The following is a 15,262-nucleotide window of genomic DNA, read 5'->3' on the forward strand; positions in this document are numbered from 1 at the left end:
TATTATCAGGTGAATGATGATGGCAAGTAGAAGTAATCAACATTTTAAAATGAACAGATTTGGTAGACAGTTTCATTATTTTGACCTCCCCACACAGTTCATTGGAAGAGGAAGTGTAAACTCTAACACAGTCTATTAGCTAGACAGGTAAAGGTATCTTGGCGGCATAGAGAAAATCTTACTGTTGTAAAGCTCATTTTCTGAAATTCCAAAAATAAATCCTCAAACATTAGAACAAAATCAACAGGCATTCAAAGTTTCTGATATTTTTTTATAACCCAACCCTGATCTGTACTTCTCCACATCTTTGTCCCTGACCTGTTTGGAGAGCTCCTTGGTCTTCATGGTGCCGCTTGCTTGGTGATGCCCCTTGCTTAGTGGTGTTGCAGACTCTGGGGCCTTTCAGAACAGGTGTATATGTACTGAGATCATGTGACAGATCATGTGACACTTAGATTGCACACAGGTGGACTTTATTTAACTAATTATGTGACTTCTGAAGGTAATTGGTTGCACCAGATCTTATTTGAGGGCTTCATAGCAAACGGGGGTGAATACATATGCACACACCACCTTTGCGTTATTTATTTTTTAGAATTTTTTGAAACAAGTTATTTTTTTAATTTCACTTCACCAATTTTGACTATTTTGTGTATGTCCATTACATGAAATCCAAATAAAAATCAATTTAAATTACAGGTTGTAATGCAACAAAATAGGAAAAACGCCAATGGGGATGAATACTTTTGTAAGGCACTGTATGTTGCAGCTAGCAAAAAATATATATATACAAAAATCGCGGACCCCCTTCAGTACCTATTTGGTACAATATGCAGACAGTCTGTAACCCAGTTTGAAAACCCCTGGTCTAAACCAGCTCTAGTTTCCTGTTTCCGATGACAGTTTGAATGCTTTGTTCTCTCGCCAGTAACCCTTTCTTTCAACTGAGATTACTGGAAGCATACAGTAGATTTAGCAGACCCTCAGGAATCAAACTCTAAAGCATTTTCTTAAACCATGATTGATAGTAGTTAGGAATTAACTTAAATGTCCATAAAGATGATAAATGAGTGTTGACATACCCTGACAGTATGGACTCTGCTTTTCACCATGCTGAACGTATCAACCGTTTAATTCATTATCAAAAACCATTGTCTTGTGTTTGGAAAATACAATAACATTTAATGCAAATTGTACCAAATAATACTAAAATAAAGGCATATGGATTTCATGGAAGCTTGAGTCAGTGAGCAAAACGCAAACCATATGTAGTCCAAATGGATAGAGAACACCCAAGACTTGTGAATGAAAAGGCTAATACGTGTTAGACGATGGTAAGCGTCATGTCAGAGAGAGCGAGAGAGGACATGGTCATATGATGGTAGAAGGTCTGGCATTGGGAGGAACCGTGTAATCTGTCCCAGTGACTGACCAGAGGTCAAGGGAAACCCCAACATCTGTAACGTGGACGTCACGTCAGTGAGCTCACTGGGAATGCCATCTTTAACTGTGCTGCCTGCTGCACGCCACATTTTTACCAAGACAGGGAAACCTCGGCCAAGGGTTTGCCTTTTCGTCACAATAGCGTCTTGGTATCCATTTTCTTAGGGTTGAAGGTTTTGTGTGTCTGATTTTTGATGGGTGACAAGGTGTTTGGTTGTATTGCTCTTTATGAATCGCTCAGTCAGAGTTATTAAACTGGAGACAGTCTGAGGCTGCATAGAGCATTCCTAGAGGTGCTGAATTTCTTCTTCACTTTAGAGAGCTGATGATGATGTAATTTCCTTCAGCCGAGTTGCTTTCTCACAGTACCTTTACCTTATTTACCCTCTTGCCATCCAAAATAGACTCACAATTGCCATAAATTGCTGAGCGTGCTCCGCTGTCTGTCTGCACACTCTCCCAGAAGAATCTTGACATATGAGTTTCCTCTGCTAGTGGTCGGCTAAACATAGCTGTACATTTGTTGACCACAATGAATTAAACAGTGTGTGGTTGTCAAACCTCTGGGGCTGACTCCATAGCTTGGTACAGGAACATTTTGCATGCTCAGTAAGAATGTGGTTACTGGGCTACAGTTGAACTCCCCAGAACAGCAGCTAGCCTCTAAAAGCTTGGCAATAGAGCAAAAGAGTTAAGGGGAGCAGTTCTTCTGTCGCACCACAAAACAACATCATCAGAAGATGTGGTGAGGGAGATCTGAGTAAGGACTAGCAACATAGTGTGTACATTGACTCTGTGAAACATAGTGGTGGAAAGACTCATCCTTGGTGTACACCACATCACTTTAACCCCATCACCGCAAGTAAGTGAGACAGATGAATGGATGTCGGTGCTCTGTAAATCAGTAGGCAAAACAGCTGATCCGGTATTTCCTACTGTGTTCTACCACACTCGATTAATCTTACTGATGATATGACATGCTATATGACTAATATTATGTAATTAACAGTGAATGGAGATGACATCGATGGAAATAATGAGAAATCACAATTTTGGTGATTATCTTATCCTGAGCGTATCTTATCCTGAGTGCACTTTTAGGATACTGTACATCCTCAGAACACATTGAAATCATTTTAGTGTGCTGCTCTCGTTATTGTACTCTGGCCTATCTCTTTTGGAGAGATTCAATGAACAACACATCAATGAACAAATACACCCTGTGTCTCTCTGTGCTCTGTTGCCAAACCCAGATAACCCAATGATTTGCAATCTTAGGATAGATAGCAGACGGTCCTAGACGAAAGTATGTCCTGGACAAAGAATGTAACAACTCTCAATCTTTTCTCTCTGCAGCTCCACATCCTTGTTTCCCCCACCAATGTCAAGCTGAACCTCGACTGCCAAGAGGTGGCGGACAAGGAGATTAAGGAGTCTGGAAACACATCCACGGATGGCTATCAAGTTCTTGGCAAAATGTCCAAGTCCATCAGCTCCAAGGGAGAATCTGCAACTGTAAGTGAACTGTCATACAACATCAAAGGATATGGACCTACAAGCCTACTAGCATGTCGGTTTTAGTGCCCCTGTGTATCTAAGTGTTGTTATGACAGGAGGAAGCTTTGAAGCTCACTCCCTCCAACACAGTGCACCCCAAATGGAATGTGCCTAAGTTATACTTATCTGATGATCTGCGGGCTCTCTGTCTGCATGTTCTCCTTGTTTTCTTATTTTGTGTTTTGGGATCCGGAGGAAGTATGTAAATGTCCTTTTTTTCCTGTTCCACAGTTCCAGCTCCAGATGTTTGATATAGTGTGCACCCTTGGCTGGACGAGCAGAGACAGATGCTGTGACCTTCCATCTATGGTGAGTAAAAGGAGCCTCAGTGGACCTCTGCTGAAATTTCCCCAAGGTACAGATCTAGGATCAGCTTCCTCTCCCCCAATCCTAACCTTAACCATTAGTGGAGAAAATGCTAAACTAATCCCAGATCAGCGACTAGGGGCAACTTCACCCTACACCTGGACCTCGCTGGAGGGGAGAGGCAGGTGGTACAATTTAACAGGCTGCAAAACAAGCTCTGAGCAGTCTGTAAGCATCTTCACTGACCCAAATCTATAGTCCTCTTGACACCTGTTGAGCCTCTGAGTATGTGTGTGTGCTTTTGGCCTGGCATGAGTGTCCGTGACTGAGATCAAGTCCAATTGTGTGTGTGTGCACATGTGCGTATTAGACACATGCTTCCAATACATCTTGCTTGTCTCATCTTTTAACACGGCAGTAAACAAATGCATATCCATCTGCTTTAGGACATGCTTACATCATCCTGAACACGTGAGGAGGAACAATGGGAAAACAAGCCTGTATTTTATAAGCCGTGTCTTGGATTCTAATGCTGTCCTGATAACTTGTATAACAGATGCAGTAAAAGTGAAACTGCATCCCTAGAAATCTGATTCCCAATGGTCAAATCATGTGCAGACAGAAAGCTTAGGATATTTCACTCAACGAGCAGCTAAGCATGGCATGATTGTGTTTAAATGGCCCTGCTGCAGCTTCAAACACTGATTGGCCCCAGAGCCCGGGCAGTAGGCGGAGAAGCAACGACTATCGACTGTAAAGTCATCACAACTTTGAACGGCCTTCAACAATACCTACATCCAACAGAAAACAATGCCAAGCTATCAAGACAATGCCCCTGTTTGATCTGGACTTTCTCACTTTAGTCCCGCCAGAGATATCCAAGAACACACCTCTGTTTCAACAAATCAGAGCTGCACAATCACTGTTGGTTGGACACCCAGAATGTTTTTTTAATGTGTTTCATGTCTTTTGGGTAGGGCTTTCAATAATAAATCAATAACAGGCTGTCCAGTGTTTACATGATTGTTGCATGCCAACACATCTGCCTGATTAGAGTTGTTCTATTGAAATATTGCTCTTATGTAGTGAGCATGTACTTGATCAGTTTGTCTTCCTTGAGATATACAGTGCTACTGGTACTAACTAATAACATCTAATCAATCAAAATAAGCCATATTATCCTGTAACCTCCTGACCCTTCGTCTGCTTACATTTACATTACATTTCGGTCCTTTAGCAGACACTCTTATCTGGAGAGACTTACAGTCGGTAAGTCTGTAAATCTGCTTGCATAAGACTGGCTGAGAGGATTACCTGTAGCTTTAGCAGTATCTCTGCAGACTCACAGAGGACTGGGTCTGTGTTTTAGCCCAACTCCTTCTAGTTATCTCAGCTCACCACTTCTCTTTGTCTGTTCCCTCCCCTGTTATCAGAGAGAGGAGTCCAAGTGCCCGTCCCTCCCCAACGCCTGCACATGCACCTCAGAGAGCACAGGACCCCAGGGAACACAGGGGGCAGTGGTAAGGACCAGATACACCCACTACACTCTCTATTTGTCTCCAAATGGCACTCTACTCCCTATTTAGTGCACTACTTCTGGTCAGGGCCCATAGGGCACTATATAGGGAATAGGGTGCCATTTGGGATGCACTTTCCTTCCATCTCTATACTGCAGGCCAGGGGTTCTAGTGAACTCATTGATCTGCCGATTGAAAAGTATATTTTTGACACATTTTTATTTATGTACTGTACGTTTGACTCTAACGTTCATTCATTATGTAGGACTGACTGTACACTGCACAGTACAAGTTGGCTTGTATTTCATTTTAAAAGGGCAAACCAGAAGGAAACTACAGTTATGATTATGAAGCCCCCAGGGAGGGAGCATCCATCCTGAGTATGGGTCTGGTCTTCTGGACACTCCTCTCTGTCACTGTGTTAACTTGACAAATGATCTTTCTTCACCAGGGCGCACCCGGTAGCAAAGGTCCCCGGGGTGAAAGAGGAGAGACTGGCCCGGCTGTAAGTACCTCACTAACCTCACCTCTCAGATTCCCTCTTTAGGACAGCAGTTTTCTTTTTTTTCTTTTTTGTTTAGGGGGTAGATCAGCTTTAATATTGCAGATAGATTGTAACTTCCATCAATGTAATTGTCTGCATCACTTCCAATCCCCCATATGTTTTTTCCCCACAAATATATATATATATACATATACATACATACATACATATATATATACAGTACATATCCTTAAAAAATATATATTTTCCTTTATTACTTTCCAACCCCACAACCCCTCCCCTAATTGGAGTAAACTAGTGACTGCAGGGTTACCTTTTAAAGTCATAACCGACGGCAGGCAAGTCATAAAGTGGTCAAGGCATTTGACACCATTTGGAGAATGTGGGAAATTGGAGTCTCCTTAAAGCTTTTCTGCTCTTGATGAAAACTGAGAACTGTTTACAGTTTCATGGCTTTGAAGGGGAAGAAACACATCTGAATTCACTTATTAGGAGTATGGTAGTCTTCTCAAAAATGGAGGGAGGCTCTGTTTGACAGTGTAGGCATTCCACGGTTTCTGGTGCCTTCTTCCAGAGATTGCAACAGTAGCATATTTTCAGTCTGGAGATCTCAATAGCAACATTCTTTCCAGCTCTAATTGATTCTTATCTCTTGTCTTTGTTTCTCTGATAGGGTCCAATTGGACCGCGTGGAGATACAGGATTGCCAGGACCTATGGGTCTGCCCGGCCCTCAAGGACCTAGCGGGCTGTCTATTCCAGGAGAAGCCGTGAGTCTCACTCTTACACTGAACACTCCACGCTCACACATTCCACATGCCACATACACTCCCTTCTCCCCAGCCACAGGCAATGCTGCTGCGCATGGCTCATTTCCAGCAGTTACACGTAAATCCCACGATGCCCCCACACACCAAATAGGGATCATTTTGTCCAATTATTATGTAAGGAATTTACAAGCTGCGGAGTAATTGTGGCAGAGGCCTGTTGAGCCTGCATTTCTTCATGTCTAGGGATACGTGATATCTGACTCCTTTAAACCAGCCTAATCTCAATGCAGCTACATAAATCTCCACTGGGATTTCCTTCTCTGAAAAGCACCCAAACTCAATATAAATGTTTCTCCACTTCTTCGCTAAAAAAGGGCATTACCATTAGACTGTTCAGACATCACCAATACACTTCGACACATCTCGCACAGAACTCTCATCACAGCGTGTTTACCTTGGGTTAAAGACAGATTGGCACAACACATTTTCTTAGATCTGTCACCCAAAGGTTAGTGAGTGTTGAGTTTGGAGGAAGTATTATGTTGTTATCCACTGAGTGTGAATGTGTTTTTCCCTCCACTGTTTCAGGGCCGCCAAGGACCCAAAGGAGAAGCTGGTGATTCTGGGCTACCTGGACAGAAAGTGAGTGCTGCTTTGGCTCACCGCCCCGGCTGTGGTTTAGAACAGGAAATCAGGGATAATTCACAGGGTACAGATATGCTGCTACTCTGCCCTCTCTCCATGTGGCAAGCCACAGACAATATTTCATATGAGGAGAACTCACAAAGAGGCAGTAACTAAAAACAGGTTGAGATTCCCAAATTTGGATTTAATCTTTCTTGTAGTCAAGTGGAAAACAAATCACCTTGATATACAATGCCTCTTCACCAGAGGCTTCTGGTTAGGCCGTGCACATTAGGCCTTCCTCTTTGTGTCAGTTGAACTATGGTGCATACAAAGCTGATGAGGTGATATAGATTGGAAGAATGGAAAGAGAGATCCTCTGAGATGGTTTCCATTAAACTCACAAATCAAATCAAATTGTATTGGTCACATACACGTGTTTAGCAGACGTTATTGCGGGCGTAGCGAAATGCTTGTGTTTCTAGCTCTGACAGTGCAGTAATATCTAACAAGTAAAAGCTAACAATTTCACAACATAAGTGTGAAACATAACGCCACAAACAAATAGCCCCCTCCAGTCCTCATACATAAAATGGCATCTTTTGTATTTCTAGAAAAAGCCTGCCCCTTTTATTTACTGATAAAAAGGAGAAGCCTCTTTTGTGTCTACAAGTAAACTCAGAGTACTTCTATGCAGAGTCAAATGGAAAGCAAGCCTTCCCCCTCCCTACAAAAATGTTACCTCAGTTCAGAATTCATGCAGGTTTGTTGATGCCACAAGACACTGGAGAATGAATTACCAAGTGGTGAACTTGGTCCCGTGTGGCTCAGTTGGTAGAGCATGGCGCTTGCAACACCAGGGTTGTGGGTTCGATTCCCACGGGGGACCAGTACAAAAAAAAATAAAAAATGTATGAGCTCACTACTGTAAGTGTCTGCTAAATGACAAAAATGTGAAAAATGTGAACCCACAACCCATCGCTAAAATGGATTGTGGGTAGTGTTTGCAGGTGACCGTGATAGAACAGAAGAAATAGCAACATGCATTTAATGACTTGCAGAGTATGCAGTCCTGGTTTATAATGGCCAATAAAATGGATCTGGAATATATTATGTTCCCTGTAAATCGTTTGCCAAAGCATCAAAGGCGAGAGAGGATTGACAATAAATAAAAGTGAGCAGGGTTTCAGAGAAAATTAGAAATAAAAAGGAGATTTACTGTTTGACACACAGAAAACTAGCGGTTAAACAAACTGGTTTGAGTTGGTTGGTCAAAGGTACGTGACCTGTGTTAATGTGAGCTGTGAGGAAAAAAGAAAGTCCAGCTCTGACGTGGGTTGTGTTTCCGCCTTTTTTCCCAGGGTCCACCTGGGGTAGCTGGGACCATCGGCCCAATCGGACCTGCTGGACCGAGGGTGAGTCAAATCAATGGGCCATTGTCTAAAGATTACACAATGTCTGTCAAATGAACTAGATCCCATCAGCTCAACTTGTTTAACTCTATTGTCTGTGTGTTGTGAATGCAGGGACCCCAAGGAAAGGAAGGACAGGCCGGATCCAGAGGTCCAACAGGACCAATGGTATGCTCAGACAAAATACAGTCAGGGAGATAAATAAATGTAACTGTCAAACTCAGCCTCTCCTAAACTACAGAAGTTTCTTGAGTGTAATCTGAGTGGTTATTTTGTTTGTGTCACTGTATCTGATTTGTTCCGTTGTTTGTGTCACTGTATTGATTGATTGTTTTATTTGCAAGTAAAAAAATAGACATACACAAAGTACATACATTTTAAAAATAGGGATAAAACAAAGTAAATGACTTCCCATTGTGGTCCCTTCAAGTGCATGGTGCAATACATGTATTTTATTGGTTATTTTGTTCTTGTCACTATTCAGGGACCTCCTGGATCTCCTGGAATGCCTGGGGCTTCAGGAAAACCAGGAAAGCCTGGTGACACAGGTGTTCCGGTAAGCATCTATCTCACCAAATCTCATAATACAGATCTGTATGTCATGCAAACCACTGAAAGGCAAAGTTGTTGCGTCACACAGTACATACATCTGTGTGCAGTGAGATGTAACGGCCTTGTATTTACATTTTATTTCAGGGAGCCAATGGTATTAAAGGGGACAGAGGAGAGAGAGTGAGTGACATCTCCATGGTTCTAGCTTCATGTTTTGAACCTGAGTAAATCTCAGTAAGTCATGCATATTCATCACAAGCCTTCCTCTCTGTTTGTTTCTAGGGTGACTTTGCTCCTCAGAACATGATGCGATCCATTGCCAGACAAGTGTGTGAGCAGATAATAAATGGTGAGTGGGCCTTTTTTCAGCACTAAATGTGTAAGTAGCTCTTTCACCAGAGAGAAATCAAAGTCCTAGCAGAGTCTGCCTTTCATGAAATGTCTGTTGTCTTCTCAATGTTTGTGTTTATCATTGTTGTTTTTCAGGACAAATGAGTAGAGTCAATTCCATGCTGAACCAGATTCCTAGCGGTTACCGTAGCAGCAACAACCCAGGTCCCCCCGGACCCCCTGGGCCCAGCGGTAACCAGGGTCCCATTGGAGAGCCCGGACAGACAGGCAGGAATGGATTCCCAGGAAGTCCAGGACAACCTGGCCAGCAAGGCGAGAGAGGTACGTCGTCCGGATGTCCATGACTGTCAGCAGCCCAAGATTTCCCCTATGTTGACTAATAACGCTGTTTATCAATAGGTCTAGCTCTGGTGTGTCAATCTCAATTCCTGGACGGCAGTATGTCTGCGGATTTTCTCTCCCTTGTACTTCATTGGTCAAGTAATTGATTAATCATTGAATAGTTAGGAACTCCCCTCACCTAGTTGTCACCTAGGTCTTACTTGGACACGAATTGAAAGGAAGCAACAAAAACCAACATACACATGGGTCTCCAGGAATTGGCACCCCTGGCCCAGCTGTTCAATATCAGTAGGCCTAACTAAATCAAATCAAATCAAATTTTATTGGTCACATGCGCCGAATACAACAGGTGCAGACATTACAGTGAAATGCTTACTTACAGCCCTTAACCAAAAGTGCATTTATTTTTAACAAAAAAAGTAAAAATAAAACAACAACAAAAAAAGTGTTGAGAAAAAAAGAGCAGAAGTAAAATAAAATAACAGTAGGGAGGCTATATATACAGGGGGGTACCGGCTAGTTGAGATAGTTTAAGTAATATGTACATGTGGGTAGAGTTAAAGTGACTATGCATAAATAATTAACAGAGTAGCAGCAGCGTAAAAAGGATGGGGTGGGGGGGCAGTGCGAATAGTCCGGGTAGCCATGATTAGCTGTTCAGGAGTCTTATGGCTTGGGGGTAGAAGCTGTTGAGAAGTGTCTTGCTGTGTGGAATCAGAAGATAATCGATCATATTGTCACGGTTGGAACAAAGACTGGACATTTTTCCATAGACATACAATTCTGTCTTAGAATTGCTGCGATAACAATGGAATGAAGCCTTCACAGACTTTTCCAAAGTCTCATGTTCACAAAATATTCCATTCATCTCAGTGGTTCTGCCTGTATTTCTGTGTGTCTTTACATAGGCCTTTCTCAGACTGTTTTCAGTGGCTTGGATATTGAATACATGAATATTTCAATTCCTGTGCACTCATAGTGGTTGCATTAGGCTTTTCTCTTTGAGTGTGTGTCCTTGTCTTTGTCTGCTGTGAGTGATTATCTATGTTTGTTTCCCAGGCCCTGCAGGAGAGAAGGGTGATCGAGGGACAGCAGCAGTCGGACAGAGAGGACAAAGAGGACCACCTGGTTAGTTTCACATTTTTGCTCCAGATCTACAACAATCCAGTCTTTGTCTTTTGTCCTGCATTGCGCCCCATCTGAGTCTTAATAGCAATATCTATCCCATTCCATGAGGGTGCTCATTCATTAAGGTTAATCTCTCAGAGTGATTCGCATGGCGTCATATTCTTTGGTAGAATCTGGGGAAATCAATCATTACTTTACTTTAGCTGAAGTAATGGGGGGTCATTCTGGCCACGTCTCTCTTTGTAAGCTGGATGTGTCACTATGAATTGAACCATTTCTCCCAGTTCAAATCTCCTTAGCTGTAACTACAGGCTGCTAAACCAAGCGTTGCTCAGCTCAGAGGTGTTGCCTGAAAGCAATGCTGGGGAAGCTGTGTTTAATAAATTACCAACACTGCCATCCAGCATTTTCCCAGTTGAACACTCTACCTTCTAGGGGTTTTATGTTGCCTTTGTGTATGAGGTGTTCGTACACACAGATGTTGAAATACATTTTCTATTCACACTGCGGTAAACATGAATTGCAGCACCTGAAGATAGGCAACATCCAAACTCTATAACACCTCATGGTTCGAACAGTGTCAGTTCAAAGTGAAAGTAAAGGACAGCAGTTACAGACCAAAAGAGTGAGAGAGGTTTATGCAGTGGTGGAAAAACTACTCTATTGTCATACTTGAGTAAAAGTAAAGATACCTTAATAGAAAATGACTTAAGTCAAAGTGAAAGTCACCCAGTAAAATATTACTTGAGAAAAAGTCTAAAATTATCTGGTTTTAAATGTACTCGAGTACAATTGTCATACTTGAGTAAAAGTAAAAAGCAAAAGTAAATGCTATACATCAAATTCCTTATATTATGCAAACCAGACAGCACCATTTTTACAGACAGACAGGGGCACACTCCAACACAGACATCATTTACAAGTGCAGTATTTGTGTTTAGTGAGTCCACCAGATCAGAGGCAGTAGGGATGAAAACGTGTTATATTGGTAGGTTCCTGAATTGGACCATATTGCTGTCCTGCCTGAGCATTCTAAATGTGTCAGGGAAAATGTCTGGGAGTAAAAAGTACATATTTCCTTTAGAAATATAGTGGAGTAAAACCTGTCAAAATTATAAATAGTAAAGTACAGTTACCCCCCGAAAACTTAAAATTATTTTTTACTTAAGTACTTTACACCACGGGTTTATGTACATCACAGATTTCATGTACCAAACAGATAAGCAACATCAAACTTCATATGGATACTAACCAGAGTTGGTCCATTTCAGATGATGTGCTCTCCTTAGTCTTCATCCATTCTAATGGCTTGAGCAGTACCACAGTCATTACAAGCTGTCACTGATAGGACCAGTGCGCTGACAGAGATCATAGATTGAGTTCTGAAACCAGAGATCAGACAGCGGGATTCCCATTGGTTTAACCGTGTAATGGAGCTACAGCAACAGATTCCAGCCAAACCGCCTGCCAGGCCATCCAACAATAATATGAGCTTGTCTTGCCAGGGGCCGTAGAGTAGCAATACAGGTAATACAGCCATCCATTCCCATTGTAATTCAGCACGCTTCACTATAGCCACCCACTCCCTCTGTAATAAAGCACACTTCACTATAAAGCATTGGGCTTCAAGGTCTACAAGTTCAAGACTTGGAAAGTGGTCTTGAATCAGGGAAAAGGATATGCCCAGATTACTGGGGAAGCTAGCTGATGGTGAGTCATTGTTCAGGGGCATCAGATCGATGTGCTGAGGTCTTCCTCTCGTGGTCTCATTCACAACACATGTTTAAAGGACTTCGAGGACCATGGATGCGAGACTGAGAAAAATTCCAAGCTTAGCTTTTATAAACGTCTAGACGAAACAGAGGGGGAAAAAGGATCAACGAATAAATCCAGGGTTTTCCTTCTTAAGTAAAAAAAAGAAAAGAAAAAAACTATGTTCCAAACTGTTACAGAAACAGTTACTACACTTATAGTTCCCACTGATGTCACAGGGTGATGACATGCCGATGCCTTCTGATTGGTCGATTGTGATTTTTCTCTCCACAGGCCCAACAGGCGAAGCTCGGACCGGCCCTCCAGGCTCCACAGGCTCCTCTGGGCCCCGCGGTCCTCCTGGGCGCCAAGGGTTCGCAGGTATTAGGGGCCAACCCGGCACTCCTGGCTACTGTGACTCCTCCCAGTGTGTCGGCATTCCTTACAATGGACAAGGATACAGAGGTACATAAATGGAAAGGTTGATGGGCATGACATCCTCAATGACTGCATGTCACCGAAGCATGAAACATGAGTGAAAAGCACGAGTAGTTACTACATAGTTATTACGTAACATAAGTGAGTACAGTACAGACTGATGACAAAATTGATATATTCCAGAAACGACTATATATAAATTGTGATAATTCATTTATTAACATTTGGAGAGAAAGTAAATATTCCCATACCAACTGAAGACTAACACCCCGTTTGACCTATTTCAGGTTCACCATAGTAAACTTTCTAAATCGCCTGTGCTGCTTTCACTTTGAATTCCTGAAAAAAAGTCCTGTTACTGAGATACTTGCTCACGTGCTCTAGAGCTGTTTGAGGATAACCACCAAAGGATAAGATTAACAAACTATGTTGAGAAAGACAAGAACCACAACGAGGACCGGTACTAACAACATTGTAGAACAACTAGATCAAACAAGCACCGGTGATGGCAACAACATACTTGCCTGTTTGCATCTTGAAGCCAAAGAACGAGCAGACAAAGACCTTCTATCGGGTGGAAAAGCATGTACAAACAAACAAAAACAATACAACAACATTAACATGGTTACTCTTGAGGTGATATCTGTAAATAAACTAATGATGCCTTGTAAATGATGTTTAAATCACATCCACTAAATGTAGTTTTTAACACCTGTAGTTATGCTTTTGCCTTGTAACCTGCTGCTTAGTGAATGCCAACATGAATGCTTCTTTTTCTACCACGTCCCTAAAAGTGATGTTTCTGTAGCCTAAACACACACAGACTGCTCAGGGCCATATTGAACCACGTGCCTTTTGTACCATGTGACCTTGGAGGTTTAGCTTTTCTATCTATGTACACGGTAGTAGCATTCTAAGAATCATCATTCATTCATGCTGTAGGAATAATTGATATTCTTCCAGTACCGGATGGTTACCTCTGTTATGTTATGAGGAATAACCTCTCAATTCCAAAACGTATGAATAGACTGGTGGTAGAACTCTTACTTTATTTTTTATATTTTGTGTTGATATTTTGTAAATGAATGAGTTGCAGCAAATGGCAATGATGATTCTGTTAAATGATTGAATCCACCCACCACTCAAACTGTACTAACAGAAAACACACTGAATTGTTTACAAACCCTTTCTATCAGTGCCTTTGAAAATAACAACATGTAGAGGTAAATTACCACATCCACTCAATTGTCATTTCACCAGTATACTGTAAGTCCAAGCCTGAAAAGAAAACCTAACACAACAATTCATTTTGTGCATGTTGAGCCTGACATACTCTGCAAATTACACTCATGTTCAATTGGCATAAAACACTATTTCCAACCAGACCCATATCCACCTGAGCCTGAAACCTACGTAGTCCCAATACCTGAAGAAGAAGATGACTCACAAAACGAGCGTCGAAAGAGGTCACTATCAAGAATGGAATCCAAAAGTATAGGTTCATAAAAAGAGGATGTTATTTTTTTGTTCTTCTTGTTTTTGTTGTTGCTGTGTTCACATGTGGTGTCATTAAGGGCTATGCACATTTCACTAAAAAGGGGTTTGATACCTCTATATTTGGAAGTACCTTAAATCATATGTAAATTCATCTTTTGTTGGGGGAGGGGAGGCAAAAACAAAATCCAAGAAATTATTCCATGACAATCTGTGAGCTTGCTGTTTTCCCTATTGTGTATTTTGCTTGTAACATATCTGCATTAAGTGTTATTGAATTGCAGTGTTAGACAATGCACTCTTCATGACAAAACCAACATTCAAAGGTATTAAAGGAAAGCAAATGTTTGTTCACACAGTGTTGGGGCATCCAATGAAAAACGCCTCTTATCAATTAAGGTTCATCCAACATTTCTGATTATCAAATGTTTTTTTTCTTCCTATTTTATACTTTTACGTTTTTTCTCACTTGAAAGATGGCCATTTGTTCACCATCTACCTACAGTTTTCATCTTCAGTACTGCAGTTAAACATGGCTTCCATTTTGTATCTTTAGACAAAATATTTATCAGTTTTCTTATATCAACTCACAGCTGATTTTACCAAAGGTGGAATTGCATGTCTGTGGTGTATATTTAGTACGGTTTGTTAATCAGAATATAGTTGTTGTCATTGTTGTTTTAACAATATCGAATGCAGTTGGAATTTGTGTGCAAGACTATGGATATGGTATTTCTGCTTCATGTTTTAACTGCAAATTGTGAATTCCACAGCCTTATTTTCTTATTTATTTCTGAAACTCAAGAGGCATTTTTCAATAAAACTACTGAAAATGTACTGTTGTGTCAATCATTATATCACAGCAGCTAAATAGATGATTTAGATAGGGATTGTTTTCAGGGGTATGTATTAAAACATCTACAACAATCAAATCTAGGAAACTGTAATAACATGAACTTTGTTCTGGGGCAGATCTGCCTATGAGGACAGGATGTAAACTCATTTTGATTGGATGCCCTGAAGGCAGAACTATTTTGATTGGTACAACTAAAGACAAAGGTCATGAGAGGTG

General features: G+C 41.4%; 1 protein-coding gene across 6 annotated transcripts in view; it reads left to right on the forward strand.

The window, feature by feature from the left end:
* The window catches only part of LOC121549049 (collagen alpha-1(XII) chain), a 90,040-nt gene extending 75,013 nt beyond the window's left edge, over positions 1–15,027 (forward strand). For 4 of the 6 annotated variants that reach the window (XM_041860866.2, XM_041860862.2, XM_041860865.2 and 1 more), the window contains 15 exons: positions 2,800–2,958; positions 3,232–3,309; positions 4,740–4,826; positions 5,275–5,328; positions 6,002–6,097; positions 6,686–6,739; positions 8,083–8,136; positions 8,248–8,301; positions 8,618–8,689; positions 8,830–8,865; positions 8,968–9,034; positions 9,172–9,357; positions 10,438–10,506; positions 12,553–12,723; positions 14,081–15,027. In XM_041860866.2, the coding sequence (XP_041716800.1) occupies positions 2,800–2,958; positions 3,232–3,309; positions 4,740–4,826; positions 5,275–5,328; positions 6,002–6,097; positions 6,686–6,739; positions 8,083–8,136; positions 8,248–8,301; positions 8,618–8,689; positions 8,830–8,865; positions 8,968–9,034; positions 9,172–9,357; positions 10,438–10,506; positions 12,553–12,723; positions 14,081–14,202 (1,359 nt within the window). In that variant the 3' untranslated portion in view covers positions 14,203–15,027. Of the gene's footprint in view, positions 1–2,799; positions 2,959–3,231; positions 3,310–4,739; positions 4,827–5,274; positions 5,329–6,001; positions 6,098–6,685; positions 6,740–8,082; positions 8,137–8,247; positions 8,302–8,617; positions 8,690–8,829; positions 8,866–8,967; positions 9,035–9,171; positions 9,358–10,437; positions 10,507–12,552; positions 12,732–12,983 lie in introns of those variants that run through there. The other 2 variants (XM_041860863.2, XM_041860864.2) reach the window with 2 other exon arrangements.
* The last annotated feature ends 235 nt before the right edge of the window (positions 15,028–15,262 follow it).

This window comes from Coregonus clupeaformis, chromosome 33 (genome assembly GCF_020615455.1).
Source record: "Coregonus clupeaformis isolate EN_2021a chromosome 33, ASM2061545v1, whole genome shotgun sequence".
NCBI classification, from domain to species: domain Eukaryota; kingdom Metazoa; phylum Chordata; class Actinopteri; order Salmoniformes; family Salmonidae; genus Coregonus; species Coregonus clupeaformis.